Source organism: Convolutriloba macropyga, chromosome 6 (genome assembly GCF_964194025.1).
Source record: "Convolutriloba macropyga chromosome 6, txConMacr16.3, whole genome shotgun sequence".
Taxonomy (NCBI): domain Eukaryota; kingdom Metazoa; phylum Xenacoelomorpha; order Acoela; family Convolutidae; genus Convolutriloba; species Convolutriloba macropyga.
Window position 1 is genome coordinate 56,234,814 of NC_134473.1, and position 16,774 is coordinate 56,251,587.

The window sequence follows — 16,774 nt, forward strand, 5'->3', positions numbered from 1 at the left end:
TAGCTTTGTTAAACAAATCAAATAGAAAACTGATAATTGAAAAATACTGCAAAAGTTAAAAGAAAAGCTTCCAGATTTTGCAGTGAAAATGTTCAAAACTATTTTTTCTCTCCTGAGTTATGTCAAGTAACCCATCTGCAAGACTTGAAAAACTTCGTTGGCCAGTAATGATAGTTAAACTCAGAAAAGGACGAAAAATTTTGAAAACAATAGCAAATTTTAACAAAATCTAGCAAATATTCAAGACATTAAAATCTTCAGAACCATTTCATTGTCTGAAGAGACTATCCAGTATCACTATTTCAAGCTTTAATTAGTTTTACTGGCTCCAAAACATCCATAAACTTGGAACATGATAATAAGTTTTCGAAAAATTAAAAAATAAATTTTATCAAAAAAGTGCTAAAGCTGGAGTCATAAAAAAATTGATAAAAATTCCATGAATATACAAAAATGCGACAGCTTTTCATGAAGCCTTGGCGGAGGTTCCTAGGACCCTGGTTTCGGAAAAAAATGATAAAAAAAGTCAAAAAGATTCAAAAAAATGAAAAAAATTGCAAATAATTTTTAAAAATTGCTGATCTTTAAATCTCGAAAAACCTTCCATTACACCTAGAAGCTATGCAGTAACCTCGGCTCAAACTCTAGAGGAGGTTATCTAGCTGTTGAGGTTGTAGAAACCAAGAAAATGACAAAAATTTCAAAAAACTTGGAAAAAACTAGAAGTTGCAAAAAAACTGCTAAAATTTGTGATAAAAGTTGTAACTAATTCATGGCCAAAAAACATTTTTCAGTAACTCATTATAAAACCCTAACGCAGATTTTCTGTCAGGCTGAAAAACCTGAATAGATGACAATAATGACAAATAAACTGACAAATAAACTAACAATATATGTTAATTTTTTTTAAAAAAAAGCCAAAATTCGTGGTGTTAAATCTCGAAAAACAACTCATTACATTTGAATTTATACAGTACCTACTTTTGAAGAAACCTAAACACCAACTACCTCTTGAGAAACTACCTCTTGAGAAACCTAAACACCAACAAAAACTTGAAAAAAATGCAAGTTCTATAAAAAAATGATAAAATTTGTCATATTAAAAAATTGAAAGCTATTCCATGGCAAATAAAATTGTTCCAGTAACTCATTATCAAACCCTTAAGGACGTTTTCTGGACCCTGCGTGGATAACAACTAAATTTTAAAAATTGAAAAAAATGCACGATTTGTCGAAAAAAGGATAAAATTCGGGATGTTGAAACCATTCCACTACCACTAGAAACTAGGCAGTAACCTAATATAAAACCCTAGAGGAGGTTTCTTGACACCTAGGGCTGAAAAAAACACAGAAAATGACAAACATTTTCAATAAAACTTGAAAAAATTTGTGAAAATTAGTATAAAAGTGAGTGTTTTTAGCGATCGGTTGTTCGTCAGTAGCCACGGGAGGCGGTGGGGGCTGGGGCAATGTGGGGGGGGGGGGGGGGGGGGTGGGGGGGGGGTGGGTCAAAAGTGGGGGGTGTCGTCAACCTCCAGGAACAGCCCTTCACAACATAAGTATAAGTCTCCAAAACAGTTTGAGCTGAAACAGAGCTGAAAGGCTCTAAGAGCACTTAATGCCCGCTGGGCGCCACCTGTTTATCCCGTTTTTGAGGACGAAAAGTCAAAAGCGTCAGACGAAAAATCGGTCAAGCAAAAAATCGCATAAAAAAGACGGACAGGACTAATATAATTGCTACAAACTTTGTTTGAGAGTAATTAAAAACTACAAAAAGCTCTGCCGGTGACTGCTTGGGAGTTAAAAAATCAGCCGCGGATAAAAGACTGCTGTGCCCCTTGAACTCCATAAGGATTGAAGCAAAAAAGAAAAGGTACAAATTTACAGACCATTTTTCATTGTGTCAAAAGTGTTCCAATTTGAAAAAAGTGTTATTTAGATTACAATTAAACATAATTCAATTTCTAAGCTAACATTCTCTCCACAGAACTTCCATAACCTAATGCCACCATGGCCAAGAAATCAGCATTAAAATGTATTGCGATCGATCTATTCACGTAGCTGACTAAAAAGGCAAATGATTTTTCAAATCAAAGCCATATTTCATATCCACTAGAGAGGACTTTTGATATTCTCTAAAATAAAGCAAAGATAACAAATATTTGAAATGTAGCAAAGTTTAAAAAAATCTGAAAATCTCATTTTTTTTAATATTCTCTACCTCCAAAACCTTGGAAAGTGCAAATCAGATGTATAATTACTCAGCCATAAAAGGGAAAGTGTTCTAAATTTTATCTAAAAAATAATTTAGTTTTCACAAAAATTACTTTTAGGAAAAGTGATAAATATCAAAATTTCATTTTTTTAGTTTTAAATGACTTTGGTAAACCGTGAGTCTTTAGCAATGTGTTTGTCAGATATTTAAGTAAGATATCAAACGTTAGTTGGAATAATTTCCAAAACTTTTTCTTATATCTACAACAATACGGATACCCATAATTTGCTCAGTGTATATTTGAACTTACACAAATAATGAGGAAACAATTGGTCCGCCGACCGTTGGGTTTTGAGTTAGTCGACAAAACTGACCAATAGACCGCTTCGACCAAAATTAGTATTACGCAGGAAAAATACAAAGAAATTTGAAATCGTCATTTTGCTCCTATTCCCCTTATTAATGGCTCGATCGAAAAAATATTGTCATCGTAACGTAAGAATTGTCGTTTTTTCATAACGTTAATAATTCTATAGTTCTAGTTTTAAAACGTAAACGTCGGACAAATTGTTCTCGAACAAGAGGCGGAGCAAATTAACAGAGGAGGCTGCAGCCTAGATAAATTATTTTGTTAGGAACAAAAATGTGACCCAGGAGATGTAATAAACTAACTGTAACCACTCCGCTATCAGGGCTTGTGCTAGCTCATCATACAGTCGCTTTCATTTAAACAACAGACTTAATTTCTGAATAAGAGCAATTTAGGTCGCGCAAAAACCAAGAAGTCAAGCGTTAGAAAGACACACGGGAAGTGAAATCGAAACAAAGTTCTAGAACAAAAAGGCCAAGCAAAAATTTCGCATACAGAAGACAAACGTTCATCAGAATTGCTTCAAACTTCGTTCTTTTGTTTTCATTAAAGAGTAACAGTTTGGTAAAAGCACTTTTGGTAGAGTGAGAAGATTTAGTAGAGGAATTATGTAGAAGATTTAGTTATAACCGAAGACTTGATCTCCAAGGAATAGCAATGGGGTGGCTCATTGCACTTAGGGGGCTTCAAACGACGTCATTAGGGTTTATTGAATACCACTAATCATGAAAATTTAAAGTGAAAAAAATTTCACCAATTTCGGCGCACTTGTCACTTGACTTTTAGTAGTAAACTGCCGCAAATTGAGTTCAAGTACTGACTCTTGTGAATGGAAGTTAGATAACGAAAACCGAAAAAGTAATGGCGGAAAAGTCACTCAAGAAGTGAAAAACGTTTAAGCAAAAGTTTTGCCTTAAAAGAGACCTACATTAATTGCTTCAAACTTCGTTCGAAAGCAATTAAAAATACCAAGCACACAAACAATGATCGAAAGGACCCTTTAAAGCATTCTGAAAAGGTCTTCCTTCGAATGCAGTACCTATCAATATTTAAACGAAACAAACAAATAAGAAGCAAAACAAATTTGCAGCGGGTCAAACCAAACAAGACAAGAAAATTCAAAACAAATTTTCACATTTGGCCAACAGCAAATTGATACAATTTCATACTAACAAGTTTTCGACCACCAGGAGCCATACAGATGCAAACAGACAAAATATTTGAACAAAAGCGAATAAAATTAGAAAAACATTTTTTAACTTTAAATATTTTTGACGATGAGGTCGAAAAAAATTCCGGTTAATTTCAAAAACTCAGCATAATCGAAAACAACTGGTTTCGAAGTCAATAAAAACATTGACTATACATTTAAACCAATGACTGTATACTAACCGACTAACCCTTAACTTAAACAACTAAAGTCGGGGGAATTGTTCTCAAATAAACAGCAAGCTGTTCTCTTTGTCAATAGCTAGCTGCGCCTTATGGAGGCTAGCTTAATCCTAACTGACTTTCGTAATGTAGAATATAGGTAGCAATAGATACAGAAATGAGTGGATGCAGTTAACCCTTTCTATAGACAAACGATAATTATATAGGAGTACGATATTCACCTTGAAAGAGGTTAGAATGATCAAGTGAACTTCATAAAGTTAGAGGTCATGTACAGCGTGAGGTCAGTCATCTATGACAAAAACTAACCACAAAGTTCAGCTCATTAATTTAAGAAATTACCTCACACACCTAAAAGTAGCAAAAGGGCAGTACAATAGCGTCATGAAAAGACTGCTCTTTTGAAGTTTGCGGCGTAAAATTGTAAAACGAAAAACAGCCTCAGACGACAAAACAAAAAGAAAAACCAAGAGCACCGCTAAACAGCTACGCAGCCACCGCTAAACATAGCTGGCAGATTGCCGGAATAGCTGCGAAAGAATAGACTTGCGTGCCGTATGATAGAGATAGAAACAGATGCAGATATAAGTTGAAAAAGTTATCGACGCCGCTCAAAAAGCTATGTAAAAAAATTAAACGATAAAGTAATAAAGCCTGTTAAAATTCATTGTGCAGAAGTCTTTTCAATAGGGACCATTTGTACACAGGAGTTCCTTTGACCTTAAACTAACTCAAAATAAACTTTAATTTTTAAGTGCAAAAGTCGTTTTATTGAGTGATATAAGTCACTTATGATCAAAATCTAATCACGGAAAAATCTTTTGCTAGAGAGAGTGAGAAATGACGTTAAGCGCGCAAAAGCAGTTAGTGAGAGGAAGAAGTCATTCCGAAAAAATGACTGTTCAGCTTTGAAGTGTGAACAAATGTAAAACGAAAGAAGAGCGTCAGACGACGAAACAAAAAAACATAGCAGGACAAGTCCTGACGTACAATTCAAAGAATTTTCATTGACTAAACAGAAAAACTAGACCTAGAATGGACTATGAGTGAATTCAGAAAACCACATTAAAAACATCAGAACAAAAAAAAAGAAAAAAAAACAAAATCAATATCAAAAAGCCGCATGTGAACAAAAAAAGAAATGAAAATTTAATTTCATTTAATTTCATGAAATTCCCCTAGCGAGAAATGAAAATTTAATTCAAACAAAAAACTAGGCCTAGAATGAGCTGTGAATGGATTGGGAAAACCAGTTAGAAAAAAATCCGATACAAAACATCGAAAAAACAGTAAAAATCAGAGTGAAATTGCCGCATGTGAACAAAAAACCACTACCGAATTTTTGTTCAAACACCGTTTTCTCACTCTACTTTAAAATTAGAGCGAAAAAAATTCACGCCGCAAAACTACTTGCTTTTTCGCTCCATTTCCTGTTTCGGCGTAACCAAAATCACTACTCCAATTTGACTTCAAAAATCATGAAAATGTGTGAACAGATCTTAAGAAAAAACATAGCTGGAAGAATTCCGGAAACGACTCGAAGGAAAAATTGCCCATACTTATGACTAAACAACTATTGTGAACCCTGAATCTTTTCAAATGCCATGAAAAAATTAAGAAGAAGAGAAACGGCATTCAAAAATATTTGAACAAAAAAAACTAGAAACAGTTAAGTTTTTTAATACTACAAGGAAACGTAAAGCCGAGTTAAATTCCTTTGCAGTTAGAGCAATAAGAAGCTCGCATAAACAATGCGCATGTCATATTAGGCTAAGAAAGTTGTCTAAAATTTAAAAAAACTGCAAAAAATTAAGAAAAATGATTTAAAATTTCTCAATTTTTCTGTCAATTTTCCTAGAAAAAAACATAGCTGGCAGATTGCCAGAAAATAGCCGCAAAAGATTCGTAGATCGGCAGTCTAAAAAAAACAGACCATAAGAATTCGTCTTATCATTGAAGGCTGATCTTTTATATTTTGAATAAAAATCTGTATTAGTTATTGCTGCCTCTATTACCTGATATCAAATAACCTTCATTTAGAGCGACACACAACCATTTGACCATATCTCTTTGAATTAAAGTAAATAAAAGTCAATTTCAAAGTGAGGAAGTCATTTTTGAGAGTGAGGTAAGTCAAGTGTGACCAAAAAATTAATCACGCGCATGAACAAAAAAACTCGCTCCACTAAGAGCGAAAAATGACGTCACACATGCAATTCAGTTGAAATTGCATCAACGAATGAACAAAAAGTGGCTGTGACCTCATATGGTCGTATCAAAAACCATGACGACGAAATAAAAAAAAACCAAGAGACAGCCAGTAATAGCCCCAGCTATCGCTGTGCGGCTATTAAAAATGATTTATACCAATAAAACTTTAGTCAATTGGTATCTGAATATTCTCTAAGTAACCGACTAACGTCGGGTGAATTGCTCTCAAACGACCGGCGAGCGGTTGGCTTCGTCAGTAGCTAGCCACGGTTTATTGAAGCCAGCGCTAGCTTGATTCGACTCTTCAACTTTTAGTTTTCTAGCTTTGTTAAACAAATCAAATAGAAAACTGATATTTGAAAAATACTGCAAACTTTGAAAGAAAAGCTTCCAGATTTTGAAGTGAAATTGTTCAAAACTATTTTTTCTCTCCTGAGTGATGTCGAGTAACCCATCTGCAAGACTTGAAAAACTTCGTCGGCCAGTAATGATAGTTAAACTCAGAAAAGGACAAAAAACTCAAAACAATCGTAAATTTTAACAAAATCATGCTAAAATTCAAGACATCAAAATCTCCAAAACCATTTCATTGTCTCAAGAGACTATCCACTGTCACTATTTCAATCATTAATTGGTTTTACTGGCTCAAAAACATCCATAGACTTGGAACATGATAATTTTTCGAGAATTAAAAAAAAATTAAATTTTATCAACAAAGTGCTAAAGCTGGAGTCATTTAAATATTGATAACAATTCCATGAATCTAGAAACTATTAGACAGCTTTTCATGAAGCCTGGGAGGAGGTCCCTAGGACCCTGGTGACGGAAAAAATGATGAAAAAAGTCAAAAAGATTCAAAAGACTTAAAAAATTGCAAAAAATTTTAAAAATTGCTGATCTTAAAATCTTGAAAACCCTTCCATTACTTCTAGAAGCTATGCAGTAACCTGAGCTCAAACTCTAGAGGAGGTTATGAGGCTGTTGACGTTGGCGAAACAAAGAAAATGACAAAAAATTCAAAAATTAGAAGTTGCAAAAAAAAACTGCTATAAATTGTGACTATAAAGTTGTAACTAATCCATGGCCAAAACATTTTTCAGTAACTCATTATCAAACCCTAACGAAGATTTTCTGTTAGGCTGAACAATCTGAAAAAATGACAATAATGACAAAAAAACTGACAATAGCGATAATAAACTGACAATAGCGATAATAAACTGACAATAGCGATAATAAACTCACAATTAAATTTTTAAAATTAAAAATTGCAAGTTTTGTCAGACAAAAATGCTGAAATTCTTGGAGTTGAAAGCTGGAAAAACAATTCATTACATTTAGAAATTATACAATACCTACTTTTGAACCCTAGAGGACGTTTCTCGAGTCTTCAAGGTGAAGAAACCTAAAAATCAAGAAAAACTTGAAAAAAATGCAAGTTTTATTTTAAAAAATTGAAAAAAATTGTCATATTAAAAAATTGAAAGCTATTCCATGGCCAGTAAAATTGTTTCAGGAACTTATTATCACACCCTTGAGGACGTTTTCTGGCCCCTGCGTCCGGAAAGAAGTAGATAATAAAAAATAAATGGCAAAAAAAATTAAAAATTTGCACGTTTTGTCAAAAAAAGGCTAAAATTCGTGATGTTAAAATGTTGAAACCATTCCACTACCACTAGAAACTACGCAGTAACCTAATATAAAACCCTAGAGGAGGTTTCTTGACACCTAGGGCTGAAAAAACCCAAAAAATAACAAAAATTTTCAAAAACTTGAAAAAATTTGTGAAAATTAGTATAAAATTGCGTGTTTTTAGCGATCGGTTGTTCCTCAGTAGCCACGGGAGGCGGGGGGTGGGGGGGGGGGGAGCGTCCACCGGGGCTCTGATGGGGAGGTTGAGGTCAACAGTGGGGTGGGGGAAGCAACAGCGTGGTGGGAGCAATAAGGGGGGGGGTCAACAGTGGGGGTGTCGTCAACCTCTAAGAACCGCCCTTCACAACATAAGTATAAGTCTCCAAAACAGTTTGAGCTGAAACAGAGCTGAAAGGCTCTAAGAGCACTTAATGCCCGCTGGGCGCTACCTGTTTATCCCGTTTTTGAGGACGAAAAGTCAAAAGCGTCAGACGAAAAATCGGTCAAGCGAAAAATCGCATTAAAAAAAACCGACAGGACTAATATAATTGCTACAAACTTCGCTTGCGAGCAATTAAACAGGAAAATAATCATTAAATTTTGTCTAAATATCAGCAAAACTGATCAAAAACCTCTTAATTAGCATTAAACTCAAATTAACTACTTGAAACCTTCAATTCCTATAAAAACAAGCCTAAAACTAATACAATATCATAACCAAACCTCATAATCATCAAAAGTTGCAAAAAACTGCTTTCAAATGCCGCACGTGAACAAAAAAACTTTCTCTCGCTTAGAGAAAATTTTTCACACATCAATTTCTCGCTCTCTCAAAAACAGCGGTATGAACAAAAACCACTCTCTTTTCGCTCCGCTCTTAACTTTTATTCAGAACCAAAATCACTTCAAATTTTTTCACGCGTTTCATTTCCCGCTTCAAAAATCAATCCAATAAAATTGATTTAAAAAAAGACTTCAATACTCCTCTTCGAATCGTAAAAAGACAGCGCCCCAATACAATTCAAATTCTTTGAATTGTAAAAAAACCAATAGCACCGCAATATAGCTCCGCTCAGCATACAGCTTCGCAGCTATAAAAAAAAGTCACGCCTTCAACCAAAGCCTACTCGCTTCTGTGCCACCACTCAAGCTTCTGACTTCAAAATCATCAAAATGTGTGAACTTAGATCTTAGAGCACCAATACAATCCAAATGTTTCGGGTTGTTATTGGGGGCCAATTAAAGTCGACGATGACGCTGCTATTAATTACCTACAAAATTGCTAGCAAATTGAACATTTGAACATGGAAAGAAACTATAGCCAAGAAAACGGTGAGTTCATTCCGCTCTTTTCTTTCGGCGGCTATGAAGTATATTTCGTCGAAGTGACCGACCACGAAAAATGAATTTAAATGATAAACTTCACACAACTTATTTTAAGCAGCTCAAAACATTTCAGAAAATCAAATTGCAGGTCAAATTTTTACCTAGTGATTTTCTCTTTAATCTGTGGGGACAAAAACTCTTCCCCGGTTAGACTGTTTGCGTTGCCCTCCAGACTATTGGCTCCTCTGGGCGAATCCAGAGATGCGAGGGAGTTCTCAGCACTGTTATTCTCTGATTTGTCAGCAGTCACATCTGCTTTATGATTGGCTGGTTTCGTTGATTGATGTAATGACATGTCATCCATTTCCTCTCGGAGACGCTGCTGTTCTTGACGCGATTTCTAAAGCATATCATTTCTACTAACAACATTTAGTGTGCCACGTTTAATGGATGTGCACTACGCCAGGCCTATCAACGAACTATTACAATGGTACGAAGTTAAGCGGCCAATCGAAATCATCATAAACTGCTCGATGACACCTTACTGGAACTGTTCAAAATCTATCCGAGCATTGAAACAAAAAAAGGAGTTAACAGGGAAAACAGATCCTAGTGGTCTAACCTCGATCTCTGCCTCCAGATTGGCTACCTTCTCGGCCTTCTTATCCAGGTCAAACTGAGCCCTGTCTGCTCGTTTGCTCTCTCTCATTAACTCGCTCTCCAACTTCTGCATTTGTAGTCTGTAGTTCTCGACCTGCTGCCTCAATGTTGTCAATTTCTTCGTCTCCTAAAACACCCATTAATTCGAAAATTCGAAAATTCTACGACTGAGAAAAAAGTGGCTACAATCTACACACCTAAAATAACCAAGAATAGTCACTTCAACAAGGAGTCTTGGTTTTGATCACACTTGACAGACGATTTTTACGAGCAAATTCTCTGAGTAACAGAAGCTGTGGTCTTAAATTTGGACGCAGTGTCTACTTATACTGGTCGCTATCATAAGACATAGATCTCAGGGCTGCTGTCTTTATCAACAGGATCTGGTGCCATAAAAGGCAACAAAGTATTAAAAATTTTTCCGGAGCAACCGGGGAGGACTCGTTTCTATTGCAGAGGTAGCTGAGAATTTATTAAATTTTCGAGTGCGACGGAAAAGCAGATGGAGATAATATTGGCTGTAAATGTAACGGTCCATTTCTGTTTCAACCATGAAATCCTCACAATCGAATGAAAATCATAACAAAATAAAACGTTAGAAATGCTACCTCTTCAAGCTGGAGATTGTTCTGCATGTAGGAGAGGTTCTTCTCTTCCAGCATTTTCATTTGTCGCTTCAGATCTCCCATCTCTTCCAGTTTACACTTCATTGTCTCTACTTGAGACTCCAGCTTCGCCTAAAGAGTTAACATTTTTTTCCAAATTTATAATGCCAGCCAACAACCACAAAACAGCAGATACATTTACGCAAAAACAAAACAGACTACCTAGATGATCACTTAATACAGAATATAAACTTGCTAAAAACTGAAAAACTGCGTTCGCAATTCCTTCTATCATTTATTTCATACCCAAAAAATAATCGTTTAATTGCTTATGCAATAATTGCTTACAGTTCATTGTTATTTCGTTGACCTTCAATAACTGCTCTCAAAGTACATTTTTCCACTTGAGTTATGCTATATAAATTGATTCCCAAATGTTCTTCTCAAACAAAATCTGTCGCTGAGTGTTAGAATTCATTGACAAATAGTGAGTAGTATAACGTGAGCAAAGCTGGGGGGCCAAAAAAGACGTACCTATGTATAAAGATTACGTATAACCCAATTTCCCTCAAATCCCAAAGACGTACCTCACAGCATGATACCCAAGCTGTTCACACGAGGGGATTAGCAAGATAATCCCTTGATATTAAATTAGTAAGATCATTTACCCTTTCCCATATTACACTTTAAAAATGTAAATTTCCAAAAGTGTACCTCACAGCATGACACCCAAGGTGTTCATACGAGGGGGATTAGCAAGATAATGCCTTAACACCAAATCAGTCAGGTCATTGACCCCCTACCATATTACACTTTACTAATGTCAATTTCCAAAGACGTACCTCACAGCTTGACACCCAAGCTGTTCACACGACAGGGATTAGCAGGATAATGTTTTAATATTAAATTAGGAAGGATGACTCATTTACAGTTACGTACGTTAGACGTGATTTTCAAAAATGAATCTCACAGCATGATACCCAAGCTGTTCACACGAAGGGGATTAGCAAGATAATGCCTTAATATTAAATTAGGTCATTTACTCATATTGCACTTTAATAATGTAAATTTTCAAACACGTACCTCACAGCATGACACCCAAGCTGTTCTCTCAAAGGGGATTAGTTTGGTAATGTTTAAGTATTAAATTAGATAGGGTGACTCATTTACACTTACGTACGGTTTACTAGATTTTCAAAAGTGTACCTCACAGCATGATACCCAAGCTGTTCACACGAAGGGGATTAGCAAGACAGTGCCTTAACAAATTAGTAAGGACATTGACCCCCTACCATATTACAGTTTACTAATGTAAATTTCCAAAGACGTACCTCACAGCATGACACCCAAGCTGTTCTCTCAAAGGGGATTAGTTAGGTAATGTTTTAATATTAAATTAGATAGGGTGACTCATTTACACTACGTACGGTTTACGTGATTTTCAAAAGTGTACCTCACAGCATGATACCCAAGCTGTTCACACGAAGGGGATTAGCAAGACAGTGCCTTAACAAATTAGTAAGGACATTGACCCACTACCATATTACAGTTTACTAATGTAAGTTTACAAAGACGTACGTCACAGCATAACACCCAAGCTGTTCACACTAAAGGGATTAGCAAGACAGTGCCTTAACAACGAATCAGTAAGGTCATTGACCCCCTTCCATTTTACACTTTAATAATGTAAATTTTCAAAAGTGTACCTCACAGCATGATACCCAAGCTGTTCACACGAAGGGGATTAGCAAAATAGTGCCTTAACAACAAATCAGTAAGGTCATTGACCCTCTACCATTTTACACTTTAATAATGCAAATTTCCAATAACGTACCTCACAGCATGACACCCAAGCTTTTCACACGAGGGGGATTAGCAAAAAAGTGCCTTAACAACAAATCAGTAAGGTCATTTACCCCCTACCATATTACACTTTACTAATGTCAATTTCCAAAGACGTACCTCACAGCATGACACCCAAGCTGTTCACACGAAGGGAATTAGCAAGATAGTGCCTTAACATCAAATCAGTAAGGTCATTGACCCCCTACCATATTGCACTTTACTATTGTCAATTTCAAAAGACGTACCTCACAACATGATACCCAAGCTGTTCCCACGAAGGGGATTAGCAAGATAATCCCTTAATAACAAAATAAGAAAGTCAATTACCCATTCCCATATTACACTTCACTAATGTCAATTGCCAAAGACGCACTTCACAGTATGATATCCAAGCTGTTCACACAAAGGGGATAAGCTAGGTAATGTTTTAATATTAAATTAGATAGGGTGACTCATTTACAGTTACGTACGGCTTACGTGATTTTCAAAAATGTACCTCACAGCATGATACCCAAGCTGTTGACACGAAGTAGATCAGTAAGATAATCCCTTAATATTATCCCGCGTAGATAAAAAAGTACCCAATTCTGTCTAAAAAATACCCAAAACTTGCTAAAAAGTACCGAATTCTTGCCAAAAATAGACAACTGTTACCAAAAATTATCCAATTATTACCAAAAAATACCAAATTCTTGCTTAAAAATACACAATTCTTGCCAAAAATATCCAATTCTTGCTTAAAAAATACCCAACTCTTGAAAAAACTCCCAATTCATGCCAAAAAATGCCGAATTCCGAAAAAATGCCGAAAAAATGCCGGAAAAAATACCCAAAACTTGCTAAAAAGTACCAAAAATTAGACAAATGTTATCAAAAATTATCCAATTATTGCCGAAAAATTCACAATTCTTGCCTAAAAACACACAATTTCTGCCAAAAATACCCAATTTTTGCTAAAAATATCGAATTCCTGAGAAAAACACACAAATCATGCCAAAAAATACCCAATTTTATCTAAAAAATACCCAAAAAATGCAAAAATATTACCCAATTCATGCTAAAAAATACCCAAATCCGTCTAAAAACTACACAAAACTTGCTAAAAAGTACCCAATTGCTGCCAAAAAAAGCCAATTATTACGAAAAATTATCCAATTATTGCCAAAAAAATCAAATTCTTGCTTAAAAATGCCCAATTCTTGCCAAAATACCCAATTCTTGATAAAATCCCCAATTCTTGAAAAAAATGCCCAATTCTGACAAACACTTTCCAAAACCTTAAAAGAAATTAACCAATACAGGTTGAAAATAGCCATTTCTTACCAAAAAAAAACTACATTTTTGCCAAAAAAAACCTAATTCCTATCAAAACCGAAACAATTCTATTAAAAACTGTCCGATTCCTGCCACTTATATTTACCAAAAGTAGCTGAATCTTGTCAAAAATACTCAAATTTTACCCAATTTTCTTTATTGTCGAAAAACACCCAAATTATAAGCAATATAACAAAATTTTATCAAATATTTATCCAAAATATATCAAAAATTATACAACTTGCCATCATAAGTATTTACTTAAATTCATTCTGTCAATCCAATTATTTAGTGATCTTACAAACATCATTTTTTGACATCTTCTTTTGTAAGAGCGAATCTTCTCAGGTGATCGATAGAGGTTTTATGAGCACAAATTTATCAGGAATTTTTCACTATCGTTACAAATTAGTCGTAAATGTATCAATTAAGACCTAATACCACAAAAATCACGTCAAACTGTCTTCGCAAATACGGACAATTAGGTGATTTCATCCTTGCAAGGGAGCCGCTCAACAATTTGTAGGTCAACTAAGACGTATGATTACCACAATTACCGAATTACAGATACCTAGGTATTGTATGGGGTCATTGAACTCATGTGACCCACATCGAAAACAAAACTTTACAAGTCTCAGACAACATGGAACTAAGCAGATTCGTCCGTGGACATTTTTGTGACTATGAGTTTGCTTATAGACCAATGTATAAAAATTTACTCGGATTTTTTGAGCAATAGAGAGAACTTAAATTCCTCTGGTGTTTGTCTGACGACTTTGAAAATTTGCAGAAACCTGATAAGGATTGTGACGAGTGGGAAAATGTGTCTCTGACAGAGTTTTATTGCAAGTAGAGAAGAAGAAGAAAACGCAATTGACCCAAGTTTGGCATGAAAAAATTTGACAAGACAGCTCCCTTGTCGTGTTTTTCTACGGAAACTGGGCAAGATGCAAAGGAAGAGGTACAGGAAGCGTCGGCTGTTAAAAACACTTCACTAAAGTCTGTCGGAACCAACCTTAGTACAATCTAGCTTGCTGGTATTCCTCGCTATACTCTCCCTCACTTGACTAATGAAAAACTCATTACTAACATCACGTGACCTTACTAAAAACAGAAATGACATAAGTACTAAATCATTTTCTACACAACTTTCATTGACTTAACAAAATGTATTATAAGATCTTATCGGCTACGAGGTTTTTTGTTCCCAATTCTGTGTTTTAATTAAGTTTCATTGGCTCGATATATCGAGGTTAATTTTCAAGATATTTCAGTCATTTGTTTCTTTACCCTTACATTGTTCAGTTACCCTTATTTATCCAGGTTTTCTTATTTTCTGCTTCCAGATCTCATCTTTTGCTCAATTCACTAAAAGTAATATCATAGCAGTCATATCTTTTGGTAGTTTCATTCTTGTCAACATATTCAATTGTTACGGAAACATACTTTCATGGTTTCCCGAAAATGAAAAACGCAAAAACTCTTTTTCTTATCAGCCTGTAAAATATGGGACAGAAATATAAATTCCGAATAAAATTACCAAAAATTTCCTCATGGAGGACTTATTGGTTAAGCAAGTTCCTTTCTTGACTTTTTCTTTACTAGATTGAAAGTTTTTCGATTACTTGCTGTACTGCACTATTCTGCCGAAGGCTTCAGGATACTGTTACATGTTACCAAATTTTCCCAGCTCATGTTTCATGGGTTAACTGGGTTAATCTTTTTTGTTCTTATTAAACTTTTCCATCCTCAATTTTTCAAAAGACTAGACTGCTAATCATTTTTTGATATTGTAATCTAGAAAAAGGAATGTCTCTCGTTGTATTTGATATTGAGTGCTTGGAGGGGAAAATTGTTAAGGAGTTGGGAGTTTTCAAGGACGGAATTGTTTTGGGATTCAGTTTCCTGCCACCCAAAGACTACCAACCTACTTTTCAAGCAAGGTGGAACACTAAAAATTTACATGGGATCAATTGGAGCAGTGGAAAACTGGAATATATTGAGTTGTCATCAATCATTCACCATTATTGTTCACCTACAACAGAATACTTTGCGAAAGGTTTGGAGAAATGTAATCTCCTCTCAAATTACTTGTGTAAAGATGTGGAGAATCTAGATGATCTTGGTTGTCCAAAAGTTTCCAAGCTTCTCAACAATTTGGACACTGACTGGGATTGCAGCAACTATCCGTATCAACACGAAAAAACCTTTCACTGTGCAGAGAAGAAAGCTTATGCTTTCGGAATTTGGACTCTTGATCATTTTGATAACGTATAATATTTGTAATTTCTAATTGTATTTGTGATCGTTTTATAATTAATTGTTTTTATTTTACTACTTTTTAAATCAGAAAAAGGTTGCATTGGAAAATGATTAGCTCGCTGCAGATTATATGATGGCATAATAATGCTAGAAATTGACTAGTTTTCAAAATAATAATAGATATTTCTTTTGAAATTGGGAACCAAGAAATTTCAGTTTAAAAGAAATTTCAGTTTAAAAGGAAATATTAAAAATTAAATTAAAAAAACATTCGAAAACTTCAAAAACTGGAGATTTGAAAAGGAGAAAAATTTAAAAAACACAATTTTTGTTGACAACCTTATGTCGACCAAAAACCATATTTTGAATCAACATGTATTTAAAAAAAAACGACTATAAAAAATTTAATTGAAAAGTAGCTTAAAAACATCAAAAACTAACAAACCGAAAATAAAAAATCAATATACACGTTTTTTTGTTTAAAACTTTATGTAATAAAAAACTGTACGTTTTTCATTGTTTTTTATGTTAAACAATGCAAGATAGTGCCTTAAAAAATTAGTTTTAAACAAAAAACAATAAAAAATATTAAAATGATAATGTATAAAGATTACGTATAGCCCATTTTGCCTCAAATCCCAAAAACGTACCTCACAGCATGATACCCAAGCTGTTCACGCGAGGGGGTTTAGCAAGATAATCCCTAAATATTAAATTAGTAAGGTCATTTACCCATTCCCATATTGCGCTTTAATAAGGTAAATTTCCAAAGACGTACCTCACAGCATGACACCCAAGCAGTTCACATAAAGGGGATAAGCAAGATAGTGCCTTAATATTAAATTAGTAAGGTCGTTTACCCCTTACCATATTACACTTTAATAATGTAAGTTTCCGAAGTCGTACCTCACGGCACGACACGCAAGCCTTTCACACGAGGGGGAT

The 16,774-nt window shown here is 34.8% G+C and overlaps 1 protein-coding gene across 3 annotated transcripts in view; it reads right to left on the reverse strand.

Annotated features, from left to right (window-relative positions):
* The window catches only part of LOC142341782 (protein Hook homolog 3-like), an 84,468-nt gene that overhangs the window by 40,905 nt on the left and 26,789 nt on the right, over positions 1-16,774 (reverse strand). For all 3 annotated transcript variants that reach the window (XM_075393006.1, XM_075393005.1, XM_075393007.1), the window contains exons 12-14: positions 10,412-10,540; positions 9,766-9,930; positions 9,305-9,543 (exon numbers count right to left, since the gene is read on the reverse strand). In XM_075393006.1, coding sequence (XP_075249121.1) covers positions 9,305-9,543; positions 9,766-9,930; positions 10,412-10,540 — 533 coding nt within the window. The remainder of the gene's footprint in view (positions 1-9,304; positions 9,544-9,765; positions 9,931-10,411; positions 10,541-16,774) is intronic.